Consider the following 25,676-nt stretch of genomic DNA (forward strand, 5'->3'; position numbering starts at 1 on the left):
TACCTAATAGAATATTAAAAAATAGTTTTGGGGATTTTAAGTAATGGAAGGGGCTGACTGTGAGGCAGTTTTTAGATAACAATCTAGCTAGTCTATAGTATATTCATAGGAAAGTATCCTTCAGAATAGTTTTGATTATATTAATATATGATGCTTCAAGCTTTTTAATGTACTATTCATTGAAATGGTGATCCAATTCCACTTGCCAGATATTTGAAATTGGCTTATTCATTGTCTCATTTGATTTTCTTTGTTGGCCAAATTTGTAGCTTATTTCTGATTTGTATAGAAAGAATGATGGGATTAATTGACTTTCCCCCGTTAATTAAAACAGTCCCCTGAGTATAGATTCTGAGAATTCCAAAAATGGAACCTTCAGTGACTGGTAGCAGGGATGGTTTCTTTTTTGAATTCAAGGGTGCTGTTATTGTCCTCTGTGTCACTAGCTTAGATGTAGAGCCTGATGCTCTTTGAAGCTGATCATTTCTTTTGAGCTTATAAATGTTTTTGCTCTGGGGTGACATAAATAGAAATTTAATTTCTTGGAAAATCATAACCAAAGGGAGCATTTTATTTCCTACTGTTTGGTAGAAGCTGAGTTTTTTTTATGCCTTGTGCTTTGGGATACATACATACATGTATTTTTGGTAAAAATTGCATTGTAAAGGAACTTCAGAAATTTCAAATGTTGATGGAACTGCCTTTCTTCACTATGAATAAAAGGTTGATTTTAAACTTTTAAGTGTTTTCATAAAAGCTATTTTGTCAAAAGACAGTTGAGTTATTTTCATAGAAGGCAAAACATATTATATAATCGATATCTTAAGTAAACAAAGTTGAGTTCATATTGATTCTGTATCATCATTTTTTATTTTTAATTAACTAAAGAGCCCAAGGGAGGAAAGCTCATTTTCTCAAGCATCTTGGCAAAGGAAATGACTAAAGTTTTTTTTTTCTCATCATATCATACAGAAATAGTACAGCTTTCCAGCAGTAACTTTAACATGTGATTCTGTAGAGGTGATTTTAAAGATTTCACTTGTCAGAGAGGTTATCGTAAGTGGAAGAAATTTTAGATTATTTTGCGTCTATTACAGATGAGACTTTCTTGGATACATAGAAGATATGACATAATCTTTTTTTTTTTTTTTTTTTTTGAGATGGAGTCTCGCTCTGTCACCCAGGCTGGAGTGCACTGGCACCATTTCGGCTCACTGCAAGCTCCACCTCCTGGGTTCATGCCATTCTCCTGCCTCAGCCTCCTGAGTAGCTGGGACTACAGGTGCCCGCCACCACACCTGGCTAATTTTTTGTATTTTTAGTAGAGACGGGGTTTCACCGTGTTAGCCAGAGGGGTCTCGATCTCCTGACCTTGTGATCTGCCCGCCTCAGCCTCCCAAAGTGCTGGGATTACATGCCTAAGCCACCACACCCAGCCGATATGACATAATCTTAACTTTTCATTTAGGTTGTTTTTGAGGCATGTAGAAATTAATGGACTAAGATATTGGGATGTGTAAGAAATGGTAGATAGGCTGGGAGGCCGAGGCAGGTGGATCACGAGGTCAGGAGATTGAGACCATCCTGGCTAACACAGTGAAACGCCATCTCCACTAAAAAATACAAAAAAATTAGCCAGGTGTGGTGGCAGTCGCCTGTAGTCCCAGCTACTTGGGAGGCTGAGGCAGGAGAATGGCATGAATCCGGGAGGCAGAGCTTGCAGTGAGCCGAGATCGGGCCACTGCCCTTCAGCCTGGGCGACAGAGCAAGACTCCGTCTCAAAAAAAAAAAAAGAAATGGTAGATAACAGAATTCTTCATGAGACAACAATATCTGCATAAAAATTTCCCGTTTACACATGGTAGAAATACTATATATTATAAAAGAAATTTAGGTGGAATTAAAAACATCCAGGGAACTCATAAAGTTTTATATTACATTTTTATGCCCATGGAGTGGTTCATAGCTTATTCTTTTTTTTTGAGGATGCAATTTTATTTTTATTATTTCAACTTTTATTTTAGATTCAGGGGATACATGTGCAAGTTTATTACCTGGGTATATTGCATGATGCTGAGGTTTGTGTTACAATTGATCCTGTCACCCAGGTGAAGATCATCGTACCCAATAATTAGTTTTTCAACTCTTGCCCCACTCCCTCCTTCCCCCCTCTAGTAGTCCCCAGTGTCTATTGTTGCCATCAGAGCTTGTTCTTGATGAACAGTTTTAGAATGTTGTTCTTCATTGCTGAAGAAAACTTGCTTAGGGGATAGGAAAGTTGAGCTAATTATGTCAGGATATATCTTCCCACTCCCAAACACGAGAAGAACATTTCAGGTTCTGACCACTGTCTTGATACTGCCCTGTCTTAAGCTCTTTGGGTCCCTGAAGACACAATCTACAAATCTGTAGTGTGCTGGCCCCAGATCACATCTGGCTTTAAGTGACTCTCTACAAGTTGCTAATAAAATACATGTTTTGTCTCAGCAAAGAGAAATGAACATAAAAGGCATTAACACTTAAGCTGTGTTAGATAATAATGGGGTAACAATGAAATTCTATTACATACCAGAGAGTTACCAGGAAGTCCTGTACCCCATCGTCTTGGTTACATATAACATTCGACATTGTTGTTTTGCAGAAGGCTGAAGAGAATGCAGAGGGTGGGGAGTCTGCCCTGGGACCGGATGGAGAGGTAAGGGATTGTCATCCTTTCCACTGTGTTCTGCTGAACGGAGTCCGTGCCATACCTGGCAGCACCATTCTTCATGCATACTATTTTATTCTTACTGTGCTATTTATTTTAAGTAAAAATAGTAATACATTATCATAGTAGAAAATTAGAATGATACAAAAGGGATACAGTGAAAAATAATCTACTTACATGTCAGACTATCAATCAACTGATATTAAATGTCTTGCATACTATTTCAGAATTTTCTGTGCACATATAATCATATATTTACAAATATATAGGATGTGTAAGAATCTTAAATGATTCTATAATTATATTGCCCAGTAACTGATGCAGAAGCATAAAATATGACCCAGTTTTTCTAGTTTATTATTAATTTGAAATTATAAAAATACATAAACTAAAAAAGTCACATGTTTGGTTAACTTACTTTTGGCATTTTCAATAGGCTTGCCATATAGCTTCTATGGCAGAATGTATGTTCTGTATGTACATATTCTGTATGTTCATCAGCCTAGTCCTAAAATTCATTTCCTAGTAGTTCCAGTATTCTCCTGAATTATGAGGATACCATTTATTTATTGGATTTTTTTTCTGAAGAATTTAAGGTTCCCTGCCAGCGATTCACAGTGAGGAGGCACACTCCCAGAGCAGGATGGGAAGGGAGTTTGTTTCAAATTATCTTCATTTTGTCTCATAAATTCTGATAAACCTACTTGGAGGATCGGAGTGGGTGGGAGGTTGCCACTTCCCATTCTGGTATCACTCTGCACACAGTTGTATTGTGAACTCAAACAGCGGCGATGCAGAAAAAAAACACTGAACCACTATTCTATGCAGAAACCTCTTGAACAATAAATGTTACGTAACCACTATAATCTATCACAGGGAAAGAAAAGATCAGGATAAATGTCTGATGTGTAAGAAACTCCATGGGCTGTTACGGGATAAGAATACTATATATTAGAGCACTTAGAAACAGCTCTAATTTGCAAAAGGCCAGCCTTACCTAAGTATGCCTCCCATTGGTCTATAATTAACAAGCACACAGGGAGAGATTTAACATGTTAGCGTAATAGTGTTCTTATATCTTATTATCTGTTGGGAAAATTAGCTACTGATCTTGGGCTTGTGCCATACATCTTTTTTTTTTCTTTTAATCTTAACACATGTGTCCTGTTTGCTAAGGCTTGCAGCGTGGACATCTTGCTTTGTTTTGAAATAATGTTCTTATTATGTTCTTCTGTTCTCATTCAGCACTTTTGCCAAGGTTCTAATTCCATCTACAGTGATTTCCAGTTTTCTTAGAGGCATGACATTAGCACGAAAACAAGCTATATTGTAATGGTTCATGATAACAGAATATGATTTTTCCAAGGGAAATGATAGCAAATTGTAGATTTCCTTCTTTATCTCTTGAGTATATAGATGACCTTTTACATTAATGAGGAAGAAGTGTCATGTTGGCGTGCAAAGTAATGATCAAAACCATTGCTTTAGCACACACAAAAGGAAAAAACGACAATCTGGAGTAAGCCTTTTCTCTTTTTAAGGATATTTTTGTGGATAATCGCTAATATATTGTTTCTTATGCTGACAGTGCTTTGTTGAGGGTGTAAGGGGAAAGAACAATTGGGTATGTGTTTTTCATTTTGTTTTGTTTTTTGGTCATTTCCTATAAGATATAGAAGATAAACTATAGCATACTGTAGGTTATCCTATCATTTCTGCTTAATTCCAATAGAAAGGAATCTAGGAAAAATTTTGGAATTCATGAATTGTCTAAAAATTCAATTTTATTACTTTTCGGGAGATAGATAACTTGAACCACTCACAAATCAAGCATTTCCAAACAAACATTTTACTTAGGGATCTGCTCCTAGAAGTACAGGTCACCCTGTAATCAGGAGCAGTCATTCGTTACTGATTATATTCAAGTGTGATTCTTGTGTTCCTTTCATATACTAGTCTAGTAATGAACTTCAGCTTAATCTTGGTCAATTTGCCAGATTTCAGAGGAGCAGAGCTTTTTTCTTTATCGCACTCAAAGATACCAGTAGTTGGGTTAGACACCTGGGGGGTTAGTTTTGGAAAAAGGACACCGGTTCTGCAGAGACCAAACCAGCCACTCATGAGATGACATAGGTTGTAATACCTTTTCTGTTTTTCATTCTCTCTGAAACCATGACTTTGCAATAGTTGTTATCTGGGAAGTATTAATTGAGGAATCGGGGGTTGTTAGTTACAAATGACCAAAATCAACTCTGCCTGATTTAAATAAAAAGGTAATATACTGATAGGATACTGGGCAACTCATCAGATCTCCAGGGTTTCTGAAGAACCTGACTCAGGGCTATCCCCAGTATTATGCTCTACAACTGGTCTAGTGAGTACAGGCTGTGGTTGGGAGCAGGCAGAAGCTTGACAGAACCATTACCGCTTTCCTGGCATTGTTGCCACTGTGGTCTGCCCTGCACCAGTGCACCTGTTGGTTTCCACACCCTTGCACTTCTAGCTCTTAACTCACAACCTTGGTGATGTATCTGGTTGCTGGAGCTGAGGTTTGTGCCTGTACCTTAGCCCCCAGGGAGGCAGCATTTTCAATTTCTTTAGTGGGACGTAGCCTCTCACCTCCCACCAAAACTCATTAGGTAGTGAAATTTCCAAAAACAGAATAAGGTTTCAGATGCCGGGCAGCAAAAACTGCTGAGAAACGTCCAGTACAGAACTGGGAGAAGGTCTTAACATCAAGCCGTGACCTGATTTTCCCTCCTTTGCAGCCCATAGATGAGAGCAGCCAGATGAGTGACCTCCCTGTCAAAGTAACTCACACAGAAACCGGCAAGGTTCTGTTCGGGCCAGAAGCACCCAAAGCAAGTCAGCTGGACGCCTGGCTGGAAATGAATCCTGGGTAAGGCGTGAAAGCAGCGTTCATGGTGTTTTAGCTTTTTTAGATTTTGGTAATCTTGTACAGTCTGGAAACTAAAACTACACAGCCTTTGCTTAGATGGTTGAAGTTGTTATTTGGATTTGTCTTTTACGCATAGCACGTGCTATTAAGTCATGTGTGTCTTCACTGTTTTATAATTTAAAAAACTAAGCCCCCCTCCTCTTCCTCACTCTTTTTCCTTAGTTATGAAGTTGCCCCTAGATCCGACAGTGAAGAGAGTGATTCTGATTATGAGGAAGAGGTATGTATGTATCTCTGTTTGGGGTTTATTGGTTTGAAAGTTGTCAGAGGAAGAAACTTCTTCCTGAATGTAAGCCCGGGCCTTGTGTCGTTCTATCATTTCTTCCTCCAGGATTGGCCTTTGGGTGACAGCTGGGGCTAAGGATTTACAAGTGCTTCGATGGTATATGCCTAGTGGTCCGGTGATCTCTTGGGAGGCCCTGGCTAATGGGGAAACTTGGCACATTCTAAATTCACTTGAAACCAAGAAAAGAGAAGCTGGCGTTAACTTGGAGATGGTGAAGGGATCTTCTAGGGGAGAATTGGAGGTGGATTACCTTGGGAAAGGCCACACCATAACCTCTAAGTGGTTCACATTGAGAATTAATTGCCAAAAAGTTCTGAAGTCCTTCAGACCTTAGAGTCTATTTGCAATTCTGAGTCTGGAAACTTGGACGAAAAGGGCAACATGGGATTAGTTTAATGAGTTTATTGATCCTCTTGATTTCTCTCCAAATGTGATTCTTGTTTGAATTCCTTAGATATATTTGTTACCCAAAGAGAAGCGCTCAGTCTCTTGGAAGGAATACTTAGTGTAACTAGAACCTAAAATAGGAATCTTCGGTATTTTTAATAGAAATTGAGAAATAATACAATATTTGTTAAATCAACTACAAAATGTTTAATTTAATCATTACAAATAGAAGGATTAAAAGAAGATTTGCTCTCCTTTATTAGAGCATTGTTAGTATATAGTCATTAGATCTGATATTTTTGAGAGTGCCACGGTATAGTGCCGAGGACCAGGTAAAGCATCCTTACCCATGATAGCTTACCAGGATCTCAACACTATGGCTATTTTCCTTCTATCTGTGGACCTGTGTTTTCCAAATTAGTCTTCCATGAGCACTTAATGCTTTTGTAAAGAGGAAGAATAATAAAGGTTATATTACAAAAAAGCATAATCATTAAAAAGCAAACATGGTTGGGCATGGTGACTCATGCCTATAATCCCAGCATTTTGGGAAGCTGAGGCAGGAGAATCGCTTGAGTCCAGGAGTTTGAGACCAATCTGGGCAACATGGTGAAACCCTATTTCTACAAAAAATACAAAAATCAGCGGGGCATGGTGACGCATGCCCACAGTTCCAGCTACTTGGGAGGCTGAGGTAGGAGGATGGCTTGAGCCCTGGGCAGAGGCTGCAGTGAGCTGAGGTCGTGCCACTGCACTTCAGCCTGGGTGACAGAGCAAGATCCTGTTTTTTTTTTTTTTTTTTAAAAAAGAGAAACAAATACTTTTTGGGGGATGCTGTTTTTTTCCCCCAGCTACTCTATCTCTAAGATATTTAAAGGTGTCTTGTTTACTTGGATGAATGGGCTTATAAGTAACCTACTGGAAGAACCTTCTCTTTGAGTAAGAGAGAGCCAGAGAGGGCAGAGATAAGATAAAGTAGGCCGCCTAGCCAGCAGGTGCCAACCTGAGAATGACAAGCACAGACAGCCCTTGTCCCTGGACCCATCGCATGGGTCTGCTGCAGGTGAGCCTGAGTGACATGTGGAGAGTCATGTCCCCTCTCAGCGTTTTATTTCCTGGCCTGGAAAATGAATGAGTTGTGCCACGGCCTTAGCTGACTCCCTGCTTCTAAATGATCTGCTGTCATAAGGTTTGATTTTTCTCCTTGATAGTTTGTCAATTCATACTTTGTCATTTAAGAGTTACGGAAAAGCATGGTTCTCTTTAAACCTGCTTTTCAAGGAAATTCTACTGGATTGTCTGGAAAGATTTAGCCTTCTGCACCAGGTTAGTAGTGGGCAGAACGGACACATACTTAGTGATGCTTTCAAATGGGTCAGCTGGATGTAGTACTCAGTTGAGAAGAGAGAGGTATTGAATCCTTTGCCAAGTTCTTGAGAGTTTTTAATCTCAGTACTCTGCAATGTGTGATGTGAATCAGCCACAGAAAGCAGTGTGCTTACAAGATCCAGGTCCCCTATAGTGGACATATATGGGGGCCATCCAAGTCCCATGGGCATTATCAGAGAGAGTGGATTTTTTTTGTTTTGTGTTTTGTTTTGTTTTGAGACAGAGTTTCGCTCTTGTTGCCCAGGCTGGAGTGCAGTGGTGTGATCTTGGCTCACTGCAACCTCTGTCTCCGGGGTTCAAGCGATTCTCCTGCCTCAGCCCCTGCAGTAGCTGGGATTACAGGCATGAGCCACTGCACCCAGCCATCAGAGAGAGTGTTTTTATGAGAAGGAGGATCCTAAGATCTCTACAATCTGGCTTTGGAGAGAGTGCTACTGAGTGGGAGCAGCTATGCTCTACAGGACTCTGATAACCAAATAATGATAGATATTTATGTTTCTGGCATGATGTTTACATACTCATTCTTGGGAGCAAGGGTTCTAGGGGATCCTGAGAGAGTTCCCTTCATTATCTCATTCGTGATTTCAATAGCAGTGGAATGGGGGTATTGCCTTATTTAAGTAGATGTCACATTTACCTCCTCCCTGAATTTTATGATCTAACTTCATTTGTGAAGTTGAATACTAGTTCATGTCTTTTCAGAAAATGTCAATCATAGAGATTTCCTTGTTAAAATATATTTTCCTCCCTATCTTTGTTCCTTCTCCAGGATGAGGAAGAAGAGTCCAGTAGGCAGGAAACCGAAGAGAAAATACTCCTGGATCCAAATAGTGAAGAAGTTTCTGAGAAGGATGCTAAGCAGATCATTGAGTGTGTATTGAGTTTTTCCCTTGGAAATGCATTGTGTGAGGATGATGTTTAATGAATTTTCTTTTAGGAAATTTTGTTTAAGGAAGGCAACTAACTTCACGCCTACGCTCTGGCTGAAACTGTGCTCTTAGCGGTCACCACTGAGTTCTGGGTTCCCAGGTCTCGGGGTTTCATGTTGATTCTCCGTCCCTCCCTCCCTTCCTTCCTTCCCTTTCTTCCTCACTTCCTTACCCTTCTCTCTCCTTAATCCCTGCCTCCAGCTCAGGCTCACTCCTGAGCCTCACACCTGTCGTCTGCACCTCAATCCCAGATTGAGCTAATGAAACTTATCTCCCTAACTGATGGCTTCGCTGCTTTTCCTGCCTCCCTTAATGATATCAGCAGTCTCCCTGAAACCCAAGTGAGAGACACCATTCCTGTCTTACTCCTGCTGCCATAGCCAAGTTGGCCACCAACTCTCGCCCAGTCCCTGAACCCTCTCCAACCCTCCGAGTGCCCTGGTTCTGTGTCTCATCCATTCCTGTGGACCCTCTACATCAAGGGTTTGCGCATTTCTTTACTTGTATAGCTGTACTATTAAAAGAAAACTGTTGTGAAACAATATAAAAGATGAGGTATTTTAAAAACCAGAAATAGACATCCTCATATTTCTCCCTTTTATTCCATGGTTGTGTGCCCCACTTTAGGGACCTTCCTCTTAAGAATCTGCCCTGATCCTTCACTGAAGGTGTTAAGAATCCCTCTCAGTGGTTCCTCATTACCTATAGAATAACAGACTGGCTCATGAACAAGGCACAGAAGATAGAAGCCTACCTTTCCTCCTTCCTACCCCTTTAATGTTGAGTTGCCCTCTCCCCCTGCCCTCCCAGCTTTAGCCAGTGTTCTGTGAATAGGACTTATCTTTGTATTTCACAGTCTAGGACAGCTGCATCGGCGAAGTATTCATCTGCAGGTGTAGGGTTCAGGCTCCTATCTGTCTTTTGGGTCAAGGGGACCTGCATTTGAATCCTGGTTTCACTACCTTTTATGTGATCCAAACAAATGAAGTAACCTCTCTAAGCCTCAGGTTCTCCACCTGCATAAAATGGGGATGATCATCCTAGTGCCTTTTGTGCTTGCTTTTTGAGAGGATTACAGACAGTGTATATTAACTGCATGGCAAGTAGTGGTTGATAAAACACACTTATTGCAGCTATTTTAGGTTCTCAAATCATTTTTTGAGTGAAGTAACACAACACATGCACACGCATGTCTGTGTGTGATTCTCCACTTTTTCCTTTCCCAGGACAGCTAAGCAAGACGTGGATGATGAATACAGCATGCAGTACAGTGCCAGGGGCTCCCAGTCCTACTACACCGTGGCTCATGCCATCTCGGAGAGGGTGGAGAAACAGTCTGCCCTCCTCATTAACGGGACCCTAAAGCATTACCAGGTAATTGGCATGGTTTGAGTTTCCTTGGCAAGTCATAACCATTTACCTAATTTTGATTGAAGTATGTCATGCACATGTTGACTAAGGGCTTTTGATGACATTTTAGGCCACATTGCTTATAATACTGAGATTCCTTTCCTTGTGCCTATAATTCTTCTTTTAGAGTACTCCATGTTACCATCTTTACTAGGGCATGCCATACCCGTTTTCTGTTTTATGCTTTTGGGATGTATTTTAAGTGAGCTCTGCAAAATGGGAAACCCAGCCACATTCTATTAAACCGGAGAACATCCACGCCTCATCTTGAAGTATTTAAAATTTTTAGGTGTGGCTGTGGTTTTATGCCATGGATTGAACCCATCTAGGAGTAGCTGTCTACTACATTTATGCTTTTTCTTAAGATACAATAGGCCAGGCATGGTGGCTCACTCTTGTAATCCTATCACTTTGGGAGGCTGAGGTGGGTGGATCACTTGAGGTCAGGAGCTCGAGACCAGCCTGGCCAACATGGTGAAACCCTCTCTCTACTAAAAATACAAAAATTAGCCGGGTGTGGTGGTGCATGCCTGTAATCCCGGCTACTCTGGAGGCTGAGGCAGGAGAATTGCTTGAGTTTGGGAGGTGGAGGTTGCAGTGAGCCAAGATCATAGCACCGCACTCTAGCCTGGGTGACAAAGTGAAACTCCATCTACAAAAAAAAAAAAAAGATACAATAAAATTGTGAGCATCTGTGGTTTGATTAAAAATTAGGCCAATGTTTTATTTGACCTGTCTGGATTGAGGCTAATTCCTGTGTTCTACCTTCTACCACTTAGTGATGTTTCCCAAATTGTGTTCCATGAGACATTTGTTCTATGATTTGTTCCTTAAAAATTAAAAAAAGGAGGCCAGGTGCAGTAGCTCACGCCTGTAATCCCAGCACTTTGGGAGGCCGAGGCGGGCAGATCACAAGGTCAGGAGATTGAGACCATCCTTGCTAACACAGTGAAACCCTGTCTCTACTAAAAACACAAAAAAATTAGCTGGGTGTGGTGGTGGGCACCTGTAGTCCCAGCTTCTCGGGAAGCTGAGGTGGGAGAATGGCGTGAACCCAGGAGGCGGAGCTTGCAGTGAGCCGAGATAGTCCCACTGCACTCCAGCCTGGGCAGCAGAGTGAGACTCTGTATAAAAATAAAATAAAATAAAAATAAAAGTAGATAAATAAAAAAAGAGGTTTGTGGCCAAATACTGTAACTAAGATTACCATATAAATTACTGTTTCCAACTTGAATACTTGTGAACGTGAGTCGAGGGCCTTATTATTGATAATAGGCATAACCCTGGACTGTCCCTCAACAACAACCAGATACGGTCACTCTGGCAGTGACCCCTCTTGTTAATTCACATGCCCGTCAGCACACTTAGGACTCTGGAAATCAACATGTAACCATAATGCACATCAGCATCCTGCAGTAAAATCACTTCTTTAACATTGTTTAACTTCGTATTTCCCAAACTTCTTTGACTACCAAACCCTATTTTTATATCACCAATTAACATCCTGTAAGACTAGCATCTTCTAGAATACACTTCAGGAAGTGTCCTTGTTGGCATCGGGTCCTCTCCACTCTTAGCACTTGGTACTGTGTCTGCTGCCCTTGCATAGGAGTGCAGAATACAATGACTACCGGTACAGTACTGCCTTGATTTGTGCTAAAGCACTAGCAGTTTTTACCTATCATTGCTTTTGCATCATCAGTGCAGATGTCAACACAGTAAAAATGACAAGTAATGCCTTAGTATTGTTGTGCAAATCATTTTGACCTTGTGGATCTCCTTCTGAGGTCTTGGGGGCCCCCTGAGAACCCCTGGAGCACATTCTAAGGACCACTGCTCTGGCTTTAGTAAGGTCATGTTTTCTCCGAAGACCATGTTATAGTCATGAGATCCAAAGCAGGTGTCATCATCTTTGGCCTACGTGACATAGATGTTAACTCACAGCATGCTCTAATAAACTTCTGTATATCTGTATATGGGAGAGCCATCTTTTGAATTATTTGTAAATAACTTTTAATGCCACATGGGTTTTCTTCTGTCATCCAACACCCTTCTAAGCACTCTTCGTCACTCTCTTTTCAAACCTAGCTCCTCCTACTTCCATATGTGAGTTTTATGCCTCTGTGTTGCTGAGCTGCTGTAGATTCCCTGAACATGCCTTGCAGTGTCTCTCTGGGTTTTATACCTCATGAAGTGCCTTCTTCCTGGAATCTTGACTAGCCATATCTGCCTGATGAGATCTCACAAACCAGTTTAAGTTGTGGCTCAAAGCCTTCCCTGATCATTTCTCATAAACCAGTTCAAGTTGTGGCTCAGAGCCTTCCCTGATCATTCTCTCCATGAGTAAGCTTTCTGTCTTCTTGCTTCTTGACAGGTTTTTGTGTCGTTAATACTTACTTAACCTTGACATGGCTGAGGTCTTTCTGCTACTCCGAGAGAGCCACATAAGCTTGGTTCAATATCTAATCCTCCCCCTGGCCAATTCTGCCAGTTTCCAGCCTGAGAAAATCCAAATTACTTCCCACAATTTTTGTGAATTTCTCGTCTCCTCTGCTGCTAGTTTCTGCTTCTGTTTTGTATTGAATTAGCACAAATGCAAAATTCAGCCCCTTTACCAATTTTCACTAAAAAAAAAAAAAAAAAAAAAAGAAAAACAAAATTCATCCTACAGAGTATCCCAAATGTTTCTTGTATTTAGTTGACTTCTCTAAAGGTCTAGTGGTTTCAGGGTCACATTGCAGGCTGACAGCTTCTCCTGTCTACCACCGTTTGTTTTATAATAATTTCCCCTCTTTCCCTCTATCTTTTGCCCATTCTCTTGGAGGTTCTTCCTGTTTCTCTACTTATCTCTTGTTGCTGTAGTTCTGCAGAAACCTTTAGGATGACTTTGGAATCTTGCATGTTACAAAGTATCTCAAGTGGCTTATGGAAGTATTGCTTCAAACCAACATAGTGTCTCCCTAAGAAAAGTTCTTGTCAGTACAGTTTTATATGTATACATATACATTGGCACTGCCAGCCACTTCTTGGTGTATGTGTATATGTGCCTCATTCATTGTTTTCTCTTTTATTTGAGCTTCTGAAGGGAGGCATGCATCTTACAGACCTTGGTATCTATCTGCTACAGCTCCTTGCTTGGCCCCTTGCACAGAATAGTCATTTAATAAATATTTTAAACGAACTAATTACTTGCTTTGTTCTTACATAAAAAATTAACATTTCCCTAAGCATAACATCATTAGCAAGCTAAATTGACTTTAGCAAATATATATATAATTGATCCTGTCATTTAAATCCAGCATCTGTGGTATGATGGTGGAAGGGAATTGTTGGTTGGGGGATGGAGGTTTAACAATTTTGTATTTTCACCCAACCTTACTTTTATGCTTAATGTGGGGCATCTCTGGTATAGTGTTTTTGTACTTCAGAAATACGTTGAGCATGTTTTCAGTCTTCAGCTTCCAGTGGGCAGCCTTTGGGGAGTACCCACATTACAAAGTTTCCATGTGCTGCCTGGGAACTTTCTCTCTGCCAGGAAGAGAAATGTCCTCCTATGGTCCCAGCAGAGTGTCCCTGGCTCCCTGGTCACTCTGCCTTCTCACTGAGGGGACCTCACCCAGGGGGTAGCCTTTTTATTACCAAAAAGGCTGTTTTTAATAATCTGTGATCTGTGTGCCAAATCTGCCTTCACATTGGCTTTTTATTCTTGGAGTGGCTGGATTAGATTTTGGTTTGGGCTTTTTTCATTTATAATAATTCTAGAATGTCATATACTGTGAAATACTAAGTGTGGATGAGCAGCAAAGCTGCTTTAAAACTCACCAGTATGCTATAGCCCATCATTTCTAAATCTGATTAACACTCAGCACCTGCCAAGCAGCCGGAATGATTACAGGCTCATATTTTACATTCTTTTTGCATTGGTGCTTCCCCCATTTTCCTACTGTGGGAAACCCAACATATAGCACTGAGGAGTTAAGAAGTCACAGCCTCACTTGAGTTGTATTAGTATTAATTACCTGTGCAGATCTTGGATAATTGAAGCAATTACTCTTCATTTCAGCTCCAGGGCCTGGAATGGATGGTTTCCCTGTATAATAACAATTTGAACGGAATCTTAGCCGATGAAATGGGGCTAGGAAAGACCATACAGACCATTGCACTCATCACTTATCTGATGGAGCACAAAAGACTCAATGGCCCCTATCTTATCATTGTTCCCCTTTCGTAAGTAAAGTCATTTGTTCCACAGTCATTGTTCTGTATGTTGTAGAGTGCCCGATTAGTAGCGTATCCTTGTTTTTTACTTAAGACAGAATTGTAGCATGTAGTAACCTAAATCCAGATTACCAAGAGAACGTAATCTGGATTTAGGTTTTAATTTCCCACCCCTCCCCATCCTAGCCTGTTTGATTGGCTATTTAAGCACGGGACTGAGTGATTTTATCCGCCATTAGTATTACAGGTCTACACAGCCTGAACACTGCGTAGTGAGTCTTGCTCATCATTATTCCTTTAGTGGCTCACAAAGGGGAAAGTTGTGTGTGTGTGTGGGTGTGTGAGATCTCTTTGATTTTTTTCCTTATTCCATTTCCAAAAGATTATATATATATATATATATTTTTTTTTGCTTAAAACAATTTAAAATGTTTAATACTTCTAGTGAAGGCTTTACTTTATACATAGTAAAATTCTTAAATCTTCCTTTTAAAAGCAGAATATAAATCAAAATCATAACTAGGAGTTTTGCATTAAAATAACCTTAGTATGTGCACTAAGGTTATGTTTCAATGAGTTTGCTGTTCAGTAAGGACAGGACTTTGCTGCTCGTCATTACGTTCCCAGTGCCTCACCTGCTAGGTGGTTCTTAGAAGGTCCTAAATGGGCACTATTGAGTGAGGGCATAATGATTCACAAGCACCCTCCCTGGGAGTTCAGTGTGTCTGCCTGTGGGTGTTAGGTTGCAGCTTTATTCACCGAGGTCTTGTTTTAGATCTCAATGCTGATATGAACTTGGACCTTCAGTAAGAGGAAGGATTATATTAATATTATTGTGTTTTCTTTGAATTTTTTCTAATGAAGACTATTTGCAGCCCTTTTTGTATGACTTATCTGTATAATATTTAGGCATCTTTTGCATTTAATCTATATTTTGCATGTTCTGAATCATATATACAGTGACACTTTCAGGGCTTTAAAAAAAGTCATTCAATATTTCTTCCCCTGTTCCCTCTTGACAGATTTATTTTATGTTTTCATGTGGTTTTGTAATTTCTTTTTCCTGACTCAACTTTTTTCTGAACTTACATGGTTGTTTATGAAGATTCCTAAAATCATTCTGGCAGTTGCTCTTTTTTAATATCATATTACAGTTTAGTTTTTTGCTCTCTCTATTTATGTATTTATGTATATTATGTATTTCATGTATTATGTATATTATGTATATTATGTATTTATGTAATTATGTAATATGTAATTCTTGAGTTTTTTTCTTACAAGATTTTTTTATGAACCACAAACTTGTCATGTTTTGTGACAGTTTATTTTGAACTTATCTCTTATTTCCACACCTTTAAAACGAATATCTTGTTGAGATATGTTATATTCTGTAGCCCCTTTCAAGGTGAGGCCTGAGTATGAATAAGAACATCTTTTTAACCATTGATTTTTATACAAATGTCTTTTTTCTGTGTTTTTTTTTTTTTTTTTTGTTCCATAGGACTCTATCTAACTGGACATATGAATTTGACAAATGGGCTCCTTCTGTGGTGAAAATTTCTTACAAGGTTTGGAATGCTGTATTTATATATAAATGTGGAAAAGCAAAAAATAGACCCTATTTTCTTGATTCCATATGCACATCTGTGAACTGTATTTGGTTGTAAAGTTTTGTCATGTACATCATGTACTAAACCGTGAGAGTTAATCATCCCGAGAAGATTACTGTAATAAACCGTAATTACTTTCAGATAGTGAAATCCAGAAGAAAATTGTTAATTATCATATTGCAAGGTTTCTGATGAGAGTAATACAAATGACAAATATCACACATTCTGCGTGCTGCTGACTGGCTCGCTGTGGGCTGCTACTGTGCCGACTATTCCTGCAAAGTCAGGCAATTACCCGGGTGCCCGGGCTGCCTGCTGTACTTTCTCAACAGAACTGGAGCCTTTCAGCAGAGCGGTGGGTTCTCTACTACCACGAAGTCACTGTCATTTCCATTTCTCTTTGCCCTCCCACTGTCTTTGATGGGAAAACCTTTCTAAAAAAAGATCTGAAAAGGGTCAAGACGTGTAATTTAGCCAAAACTTCCTCGGGTAGGATAGATCAGTCTGTGAGAATGTGCGTCTGTGCATTCTTCAGTCACATGTCTGGGCATCGTTAAGCTATGAATAGTGAGAAATAATGCATATATATGTCCATAGGATCATGCATAAATTTTTTTCTTTCCATTCAGGGTACTCCTGCCATGCGTCGCTCCCTTGTCCCCCAGCTACGGAGTGGCAAATTCAATGTCCTCTTGACTACTTATGAGTATATTATAAAAGACAAGCACATTCTTGCAAAGGTATGTTTTTAAAAAATTATTTTCTCTCTAATTAGGACCATCGCACTGGAATGTGAAGTATTGCCCAAGTCAGTAGTGTAATTGGATCCTTAGATGGCTTGTCCTTTTCTTTATTTTTTTAAAATTTTTTCAGAGTTTGATATATTTTGGTCATGGATTTGATTTCATGCATGCTGTGTGTGTGTGTGTGTGTGTGTGTGTGTGTGTGTGTGTATGTGTGTGTTTGTTTATGATTGATCCTGGGGCAGCTCTTGTCTATCCTCTCAGAGTTGATGGGTTTACATCTCTTAAAAAAATTCACCTGGTTGCTTCTGCAATTCTTTTCTCTCTAACAGCTTTGAACATTCTCGGGAAAGAAATAATTGTTTTTGTTGCCCTGAGATACTGTCAGTGTAACTTCATTCTTCTTGTGCCTTTGTTTCTCCAAAGATGAGCCAGACACCTCTCCATATGGTCTCCACCATATAAACATTTATCCAAGCAGTGGCTTTTGTGGTAGTCTTGTTTCAGGTTTTTCCTGGTGAAATAATAGACTGTCATTGTTGGAATTACTCAAGGTTGTTTCTGTGACTATTTATTTGAAACTGAGAAAGAGGTGTTTCTGTGACTTACATGTCTCCTCATTTGCATGTCCTAAGTTGTTCCTTAGCTACAAAGTAGAAATTTTTACTCCCATTTATATCATCTTGTCTTCTAATATGTTCATGTAGAAAGATGGAAGTACTCTCTTTCATGGAACAAATAATGAAAACCCTTTATTTTTCTCTTTAGTAATTTTTTTTACCCCATGATGTTTTGAAAGCACTATAATCTGAAACTAAGTTATGTCCAAAATTGAATAGAATCTCTATTTCTGGGGTCTGTTCTATCTCTGCATTAAACTCTTGCTCTGGGAGCTGAGAGTTCCCTTCATGGCATCATAGTAAATAACAAAAAGGAAATGTGTTCCCAGGGGAGGTTTAATAATTGAGACGGCACTGGCAACAATGCTGTGTTCCACCTCCTCACACTCAGAGATGAATTTGGCAGTGTCAAAAATGATGTGTTTTCAATATTACTATGGGAATGTGTTTGTACATTTGAGATCCTTTTAAAAAAAATTCATATTGTGTCTTCTGCATATGTATTTCAAGATTCATTGGAGATGCCTGGTAATGACATGCACTGCTTTTATTTGTTACTGGAGAAATGGAGCTATAGAAAGGGGTAGTAATTTTGTCCAAGTGGAAGACCTAATTAGTAGTAGACCCAATAGCAAAATCAGAGGCCTCTGATTCTTTATTATTTCATAAGCTAAATTAGGCAGGAAAGTAGATTTAGGATATCTATTTAAATATATTTTTTGTCTGCTTGCCTCTTTTCATGCTATTGGTAAGTTTGAGGCAGTTGATTGTACAGCTTTAATTATCCTTAAACACTTTTCTTAGAGGTGGTGGAGGAAGGAAAAAAAATCGAGGTAGTTTTTTTTCTTTTTTTTTTTCTTACCTGTACATCCCAGCCTGACTGATGATTTTATTCCTTTTCCCCTGGCATGTCTGATGCTTCTAATGAGGAAGGCAAGGACTGTATAGAATACTTTCCTCATCTCCCTTCTCTCTCTAGGAGCTTTGCAGCGGGATCTGGGGACATCTGAGCACCAGATGTTTTTCTTGGCCATTGCCACTGTTTTGTAGAGAATGGATAGGCTTAGTGGAACATTCCTCATTGTTCTCACTTTAAGAAACTGAACAGTGCTCTTAAGAGGACTGAAGGGTAAGGTATGACAGAGGAAACGGACTGTGTAGACAGGAAGGAGGACTGGGCCGTATAAGCATTCTGGATGTTTTACGCAATAGTCATGTTGGGGAAGTATGCTGTATTTAATTCTGCAGTTTTGGCATAAATAGAGGAATGACATTTTTGCACTGCACTTTCTGCCGGTGAGTATATCCTTTTATTTTAGATAAAACAGGGGTCCTAGATCTGGCAGGTAAGGAATGTGTGTGTATTGAGGGAGCTTCGTTGTCAGACCTAATTTTTGAAAAGCTGTATGTACAAATTTAATGTGAAATAGTCCAACTTTTAAACGTTAGCAACCAGTCCAAACAAAACAAAACACACTTCCGAGCCAAGCCCTAAAGGTAGTAACCAGCCAGGCTAATAGAAGAGAAGGCATGGAGCCAAGAATATCTCAGCTGTAGAACCTGCTAGGGCCATCTTGGAAAAATCAGTCATTAACCTCTGCTTCGGGTGGGTACCTATATTCTGTGCCTGTCATGAGCTGAAATAGCATGACCGTGAAATCTGGGATAGCTGTCATGATACGTATTAATAGAAGGGGCATTGGATGGGGAGAGGCAGGATCCACACGTAGGAACAACCATGTCATTCTGGACCCAAATTTCCTTCTTTGTAAAAAGTTGATTTGGAATTACGTGGTCTGTAAGGAACATTGTTGCTTTAACATTCTATTATTATAGGATGTCTTATGCGGCCTATCAGGCATGAGACATTGTTGAGATTCCCTTGTCTCAAAGGTAATCACAGCATATCATATACCAAGGAAGGGTTCTTTGGTTTTCCGCACCACCGCTTGCTTGTTGGAAATAGTTGTATTTTCGCTTGCTTACCACGCGTCCGTCCTTCCTCTTGTGTTATAGATTCGGTGGAAATACATGATAGTGGACGAAGGCCACCGAATGAAGAATCACCACTGCAAGCTGACTCAGGTCTTGAACACTCACTATGTGGCCCCCAGAAGGATCCTCTTGACTGGGACCCCGCTGCAGAATAAGCTCCCTGAACTCTGGGCCCTCCTCAACTTCCTCCTCCCAACAATTTTTAAGAGCTGCAGCACATTTGAACAGTGGTTCAATGCTCCATTTGCCATGACTGGTGAAAGGGTACTGGTCTGACTTTTGTTTTTTCCACTGCATGACAATGACATGAAATGAAAGGCCCTAAAGCTGAGAACATTAGAGCCACAGAACGCCGACAGGGTGGTTTCCAATGTTGTTTATTTTATGAAACCCATCGGTGGGTGGACATGGTCTCGTGGTGGGGTTATTTTCCCCTCCTAGGAAAAGGGATCTAGTGGTACATGGGGCATCTAACCCCTCTGTCTTTTGCCAGCATGTTTACCAGGCTACCAGAAAAGGGTCCCGACCGGTGGAATGCTTAACTGCAGTGGGCCACAGGGAGGATGAACGTGGAGATATTTTGCTGAAGTAATTTAACCAGACCAAATTAACCATCTAAATACAAGCTTTAAACAAATCTTTCCTTGTTATAAACTTGGAATTCCCTTTAAAATATTTCCACATAAAGAGTTTGTGTGTAAAACAGAACTAGTTTTCACTAATTTTCTGCAGACCTTTTTTTTCTTTTTAGGTTTTAATGTGAGTTTCAGTTTTGTGTGTACATAGTCTTCCTGGAGTAGCCATTTGTTTTCCAATTTCTTATTGTTCCTTCCACTGTCTTCTTTTAAGAGCTCATTTACGAAAGGAAGACAGTGGGCCATTGCAAGAAAAGACATGGGCACATGTCATTTTCATAGTGGTTCCTCATTCATAGGAATGAAAAGCCACTAAAAATGCTTTAGTAAAATTTCGGTTTGAATTATTTGGCCCTTAAATTTTGAGGCACATGGGCCCCTCAGTAGTTAACTCACTGGCTTGCCCTTTTGTAGAAAGTAGTGTCAATCAACTCTGCCCCCTAGAGGTTAGTAGGAGAAGGTGAAAGAGAAAGCAGAGAAATTTTTAAGATGGACTAAACTTGGAACTAGATAGGGCTGAGAAAAGGAAAGGAGTGAAGTTAGAGGGACTTAGAGGTCCACCAGCATAAACTGGATCGACTCTTGTTCCTATTCTTTATATGTTCAAGCCCCTGTTCCTTTAGTATGTCTCTGTGTCTGAGACAACCAAGACGAAGGGCCTAACTTAAGGCTGCCACTTTAAATAGGGAACATATTAACTATTGCCCCCCTTCTCCCATTCTATCTCAATCTTCGGTCTGTCTTCATTGACAGTCGTATCCCATACAATTTGGGGCTGTTGACACTAATGATAAAAAGCTGGTGGCTTCTGGGCTCTTTTCCGTAGAACTCAGCGTTAAGACAAAGACACCTATTTAGAGGTCATTTTGTTACCACTTGGTAGGCAGGTGGGAAGATAATTCAGAGGTAGATATAACAGGCTTAAACCTGGCTTTAATGCATGTAAAATGTCAATCATGTATTGAACCACACATGTGTAACATAAAGCTTTATTGTATGAAACATCCTTTTCTTTAAGAAATCAAATTCATAAAAGCCTCTCTTACAGGTGGACTTAAATGAAGAAGAAACTATATTGATCATCAGGCGTCTACATAAGGTGTTAAGACCATTTTTACTAAGGAGACTGAAGAAAGAAGTTGAATCCCAGCTTCCAGAAAAAGTATGTCACACGACCAAAAGTTGTGGGTTTTTTTTTTTTCCTCCAGCAAATATGTTTGAAGTACCTGCCTCTGAAATTGTGTTTCTGAAACAGCAGACTCATATTGTAGTTATAAGCATCTTGAAAATATCTTAAATTGCTTTTTTGTTTGATAGGGCTAGAGAGAGAAGGGAAATTACAGCATTTGCAGCCTGTTTTCCAAAAGCGTTCTAGCAGATTTTATAAAATTATCAAATTCATTGAGTCTCGTTTACATTTTAATTTTAGATTTTTTTTTTTTTTTTAAAGTTACGGACCTCATTGAGTTCACTGTTGCAGGCGCTGTAGAATTGTTCTGCTTATAAGTGAATGGAAGATTTGGCATTGGGGACTTGTATCATCATTGAAGGGGATGGTAAACATTTGCAGGTTTTCTAGAAATTTATTTAACATTTGATGTTTGTGATGTCACCATTCTGACAGTAAGTGAAAAAACAGGGTTCCTGCAAATTACAGTCACATCATCTAATTATTCGGGGACATTGTTTTTGTTCTGTGCCATAAAAATTAAGTTCCTGTGAACATTTCAAGCCAGTATTTTTCAGACTAACTTTTGGAAACAGTCTGCAGTACTTTAGAACATCTTTTGAGCCGTTAGCTCCATGTTTTGGGGTTGGATTTGAGTATTAGTTTAATATGTTTCTGATCATATTTTGGAACCATGCATATTTGAATTCTAAGTTTCATTCTCTTAAAGACAGTTGAGCATTGTGTACTATTTGTTGCATGAGGTATTTTGATTTGAGTTTTTTCTTTGGAAGAGCCAGTTCTGAAATGTCTTATTTTTGCGTGATTGTGGTTTTTCTGGGTAATGACTCTTATTTCTGGACAGATTGGTTCATCCTGTTAATTTTTAAGTGGGAGTTGTCAAGATGGTGTACAAAGTTGATCACTTTGTTAAGAGAGAATTTTATTCCCTAATCCTTTATGCATTGACAGTCAGAAAAAAAACTAAAAATGACTTTTATACCATGCATATCTCAGTGAAAGTCTAAGTATTTAAGTGTTTTATTCTGCTGGTGAATGCGTCTTGGATGTAGAATGCTGTTAATATTCCCTTGGACTTCCTGTGGTCTTGGCCTCTGGGTAGCACCCTTTCTGTTCAAGATGGAGTTTAGTTACTGAGTAGATAAATTGGTGAATGGGTATAGTGGCCATGTGGGTGCCTTGATTACTTCCTGGCATACAGTTACAGTGATTCTGCAAGTGATAGAGATGGAATGTTAAACATTTTAATTTATCCCATAATTTCTTTTTTCTTTAGAAGAGGTATAAAATAAAAGGCAATTAACTGAAGCCCTTCATTTATTCATTCCATAAGACTTCTTAATCTTGTTCATTCACTTCTAAGACTGGCTAATGCAGATAGATTTTTAAAAATATGTTGCAAGTTGAAAGTATGTTATGTTGTAAGAAAATCCACTAGAGAAAAATTGAAATTTTTGCAGCTTAAGAATTATGAGGTGATTAATTATATCACAAAGGAATTCTTTGCTTCACAAAAATACTTATTTTATGGTTCTTTCTACAAGAGAAGTTCCTGAGTATACGTGAAGGATGATAAAATTTTTAAGAAACGTATTTACCCTCAGATTATCAAGAGTATGTCTCTTGCATAAAGTATACATGCGCTTATTAACACCCAGAGTATTATATTTGAGGTTTGTAAAATACTCATTGTGTGCTATTATCTACCTTTAGAGGTATCTGTACCTTTAAAGGCAGCCATGTTATCTTTTCCTTTGGTGGAGTGGAAATCATGGGCTCTGCCTGTCAGAGTAGGCGTGGGTTTCACCACCTTCTCCATCTCTTACTATGTCAACTTGGGCAAGTCATCTAACCTAAATGGGTCTTAGTGTTCTCATCAATGAGCTGGGAGATAAATGACTCTGCCTTAAACGGAGTTGAGAGGATTAACCGGATGTGGGGCTCCTAATACCATGCCAGGCACATGGTAGGCATCCAGCCCGTGACAGCTGCTTCTACCATATTCCTTATTTTCTACTCATGTTGCTGTCTCTGTTATTAATGGGAGTTCCATTTTCCTATTCTTTTTTTTGAGACGGAGTCTCGCTCTGTCGCCCAGGCTGGAGTGCAGTGGCGCAATCTCGGCTCACTGCAAGCTCTGCCTCCCGGGTTCCCGCCATTCTCCTGCCTCAGCCTCTCCGAGTAGCTGGGACTACAGGCGCCCGCCACCACGCCCGGCTAATTTTCTGTATTTTTAGTAGAGACGGGGTTTCACCGTGGTCTCGATCTCCTGACCTCGTGATCCGCCCGCCTCGGCCTCCCAAAGTGCTGGGATTACAAGCGTGAGCCACCGCGCCCGGCCTCATTTTCCTATTCTTGAAGCTCTTTCTCACTGTTCTCTTGACTTTGTTATCCTTCCAGTAGCCCCCCCACATCTCTCTCCATAAACTTTTCAAGCGCTTTATGTGTGTATGTGGTTGTTGTTGATATGGCTGGGCTGATGTTCATTTTCTACTTTTTCAGCCTTGTTAGGATTTTTTTTTTTTTTTTTTAACCTGGGGAAAGTTGGACATTTCATTGCCATCTTAGGGGGTAAAGAAGTTTCTTCTACCACCACTGCTTACAGCCACAAACAATGTGTGTGTCTTACTTAGCCTGAATAAAGAATCCAGAAAGGAACTATGGCAGATGGAGGAAAAGGCTAAATACTTTCACAGCAGTAATTCTCAAGTGTTTTTATGAAAAAAGAGCCATATAGGAAAGAGGCTTTTACTTTTATTTTTTAATTTATGTGTAGTAAAATTTGCTTCTTTTGGTGTGTAGTTTTATGAGTTTTGACAAATGAAGAGTTGTGTTAACCATGCCCACAACAAAAATTCAAAACGATGTAATCATCCACCGCTCCAAAAAAAATTCCCTGGTATTTCCTGATACTCCTTCTTTTCAGTCAAACCCTCCCTCGGCTCTTAGCCTCATGCAGCCACTAATCTGTTCTCCATCCCTGTCTATAGCTTTGTCTTTTCTAAAATGTCGTATGAGTAGAATAAGACAATATATAACCTTTTGCATCTGTTTTTAATTTGGCAAAATGTGTTACAGATTCATCCATGTTCTTGCATGTATCAATAGTTGGTTCATTTTTATTGTTGAATAATATTCCATTTTATGGATATAGCGCAGTTTGTTTGACATTTGGGTCATTTCTAGTTTTTGACAATTATGAATAGAGCTGCTATAAACTTTCATGTACAGGTTTTTGTGTGAACATAGGCTTTCATTTCACTTGAGTAAATGCCTTAGGTGTATGACTGGTTGATTGAATGGTCAGTGTATACACAGATTTATAAGAAACTTCTGCATTGTTTCTTAGACTGTCTGAAGCACTGGGTAGTCCCACCAGAAATATATGACCATTCCACTTCCTCCACATTCTCATTAGTGCTTGCTGTTGTCAGTTTTTCAAGATATTTAGCCATTCAGTAGGTGCATAGTGGCGTCTTGTAAGTTTAATTTGCATTCTCTAATGTCTAATATCGTTGAGCATCTTTTCATGTGCTTTCTCAGGTGAACTAAAGCAGGTATATAAAGGCCACAGTTTGGTAAATGCAGGTGAACCGCATAGGAAAATTAGCTTTAATATTAGTCTAATGAAACACTTAATGAGCAAGGGAATATACCCACCCCCCAACCACCACCACCACCACCAAGCTGTTGGCATAAAATCCATTTCTTATGCACGGGAAAGAATGCCAAATAGAAAAGGGATTATATAAGAACAACTTAAGCTAAATAAAAATTGATTTTTCTATTTAGCTCACATTTAAGGTTGTCTGTGCTGACTCTTTTGTTAATTCATATCATCAAGAACCAACTATACTTGCAATTGGCTGGGTATTTCTTTATGTCTAAATATGCTAAAATATGTATACAATATCTGAGGTTAACCAGAGGTTGACCTACCTAAAGTCAATCCTGATTTTGATATAATTTGTGTAAAACACCAACAAAGCTTTGCTAACATTGGCAATTTGTGTATTCATTATATCAAATTTTGGAATGCTTAGCATAATTAATCATTACTTTGTTCCTCTTCGTGCCATAGAGTTTAGAACCTGAGACTTTCATAAATTGAATCATATTGTTTAAAAATCTCAGTTCACAAAGCGGTGATATATTGCATGTAGTTTAGGTTTATTATTCCAATAATGCATCCTTTAGGAAGGGGAATTATAAATGAAGAATAGTATTCAGGCAGAAGCTGTGAACAAAGTTCAAATACTTCTACAGGGGTATTTAAGAAGAAATGCTGAGCCAGTGGAGTGACCTCATTTGCCTACTTGTAGGGACCAGTTAGGCCATTTACTAACATAAGAATGCTTAGGAGATAATTTCCAGATACGTAAGGTCAGCACCTCAGTTTTACATATGATTTAAACAAAAATAGCTCCAGTGGCTCTCACAAACCTAACTTACTGGGAGAATCACCCCCGTGAAGAAGTCACAAGTTTCATTTGCTATAGCACCAGTATATTTTGAGGAGCTTTCACATGCATGCTCTAAACAGATGCCATCACATTTTTTGGGGGATGAACTCACACTCAACCGAATTGGAGTTGGCAG

At 39.4% G+C, this 25,676-nt stretch overlaps 1 protein-coding gene across 8 annotated transcripts in view; it reads left to right on the forward strand.

Moving 5' to 3' along the window:
- Positions 1-25,676, forward strand: part of SMARCA2 (SWI/SNF related, matrix associated, actin dependent regulator of chromatin, subfamily a, member 2) — a 207,952-nt gene that overhangs the window by 78,469 nt on the left and 103,807 nt on the right. For all 8 annotated transcript variants that reach the window (XM_030826765.1, XM_030824162.1, XM_030827736.1 and 5 more), the window contains exons 10-19: positions 2,642-2,695; positions 5,476-5,606; positions 5,829-5,886; positions 8,498-8,598; positions 9,884-10,031; positions 14,131-14,294; positions 15,787-15,853; positions 16,525-16,635; positions 19,275-19,517; positions 20,937-21,050. In XM_030826765.1, coding sequence (XP_030682625.1) covers positions 2,642-2,695; positions 5,476-5,606; positions 5,829-5,886; positions 8,498-8,598; positions 9,884-10,031; positions 14,131-14,294; positions 15,787-15,853; positions 16,525-16,635; positions 19,275-19,517; positions 20,937-21,050 — 1,191 coding nt within the window. The remainder of the gene's footprint in view (positions 1-2,641; positions 2,696-5,475; positions 5,607-5,828; positions 5,887-8,497; positions 8,599-9,883; positions 10,032-14,130; positions 14,295-15,786; positions 15,854-16,524; positions 16,636-19,274; positions 19,518-20,936; positions 21,051-25,676) is intronic.

Source organism: Nomascus leucogenys, chromosome 1a (assembly GCF_006542625.1).
Source record: "Nomascus leucogenys isolate Asia chromosome 1a, Asia_NLE_v1, whole genome shotgun sequence".
Lineage (NCBI taxonomy): Eukaryota > Metazoa > Chordata > Mammalia > Primates > Hylobatidae > Nomascus > Nomascus leucogenys.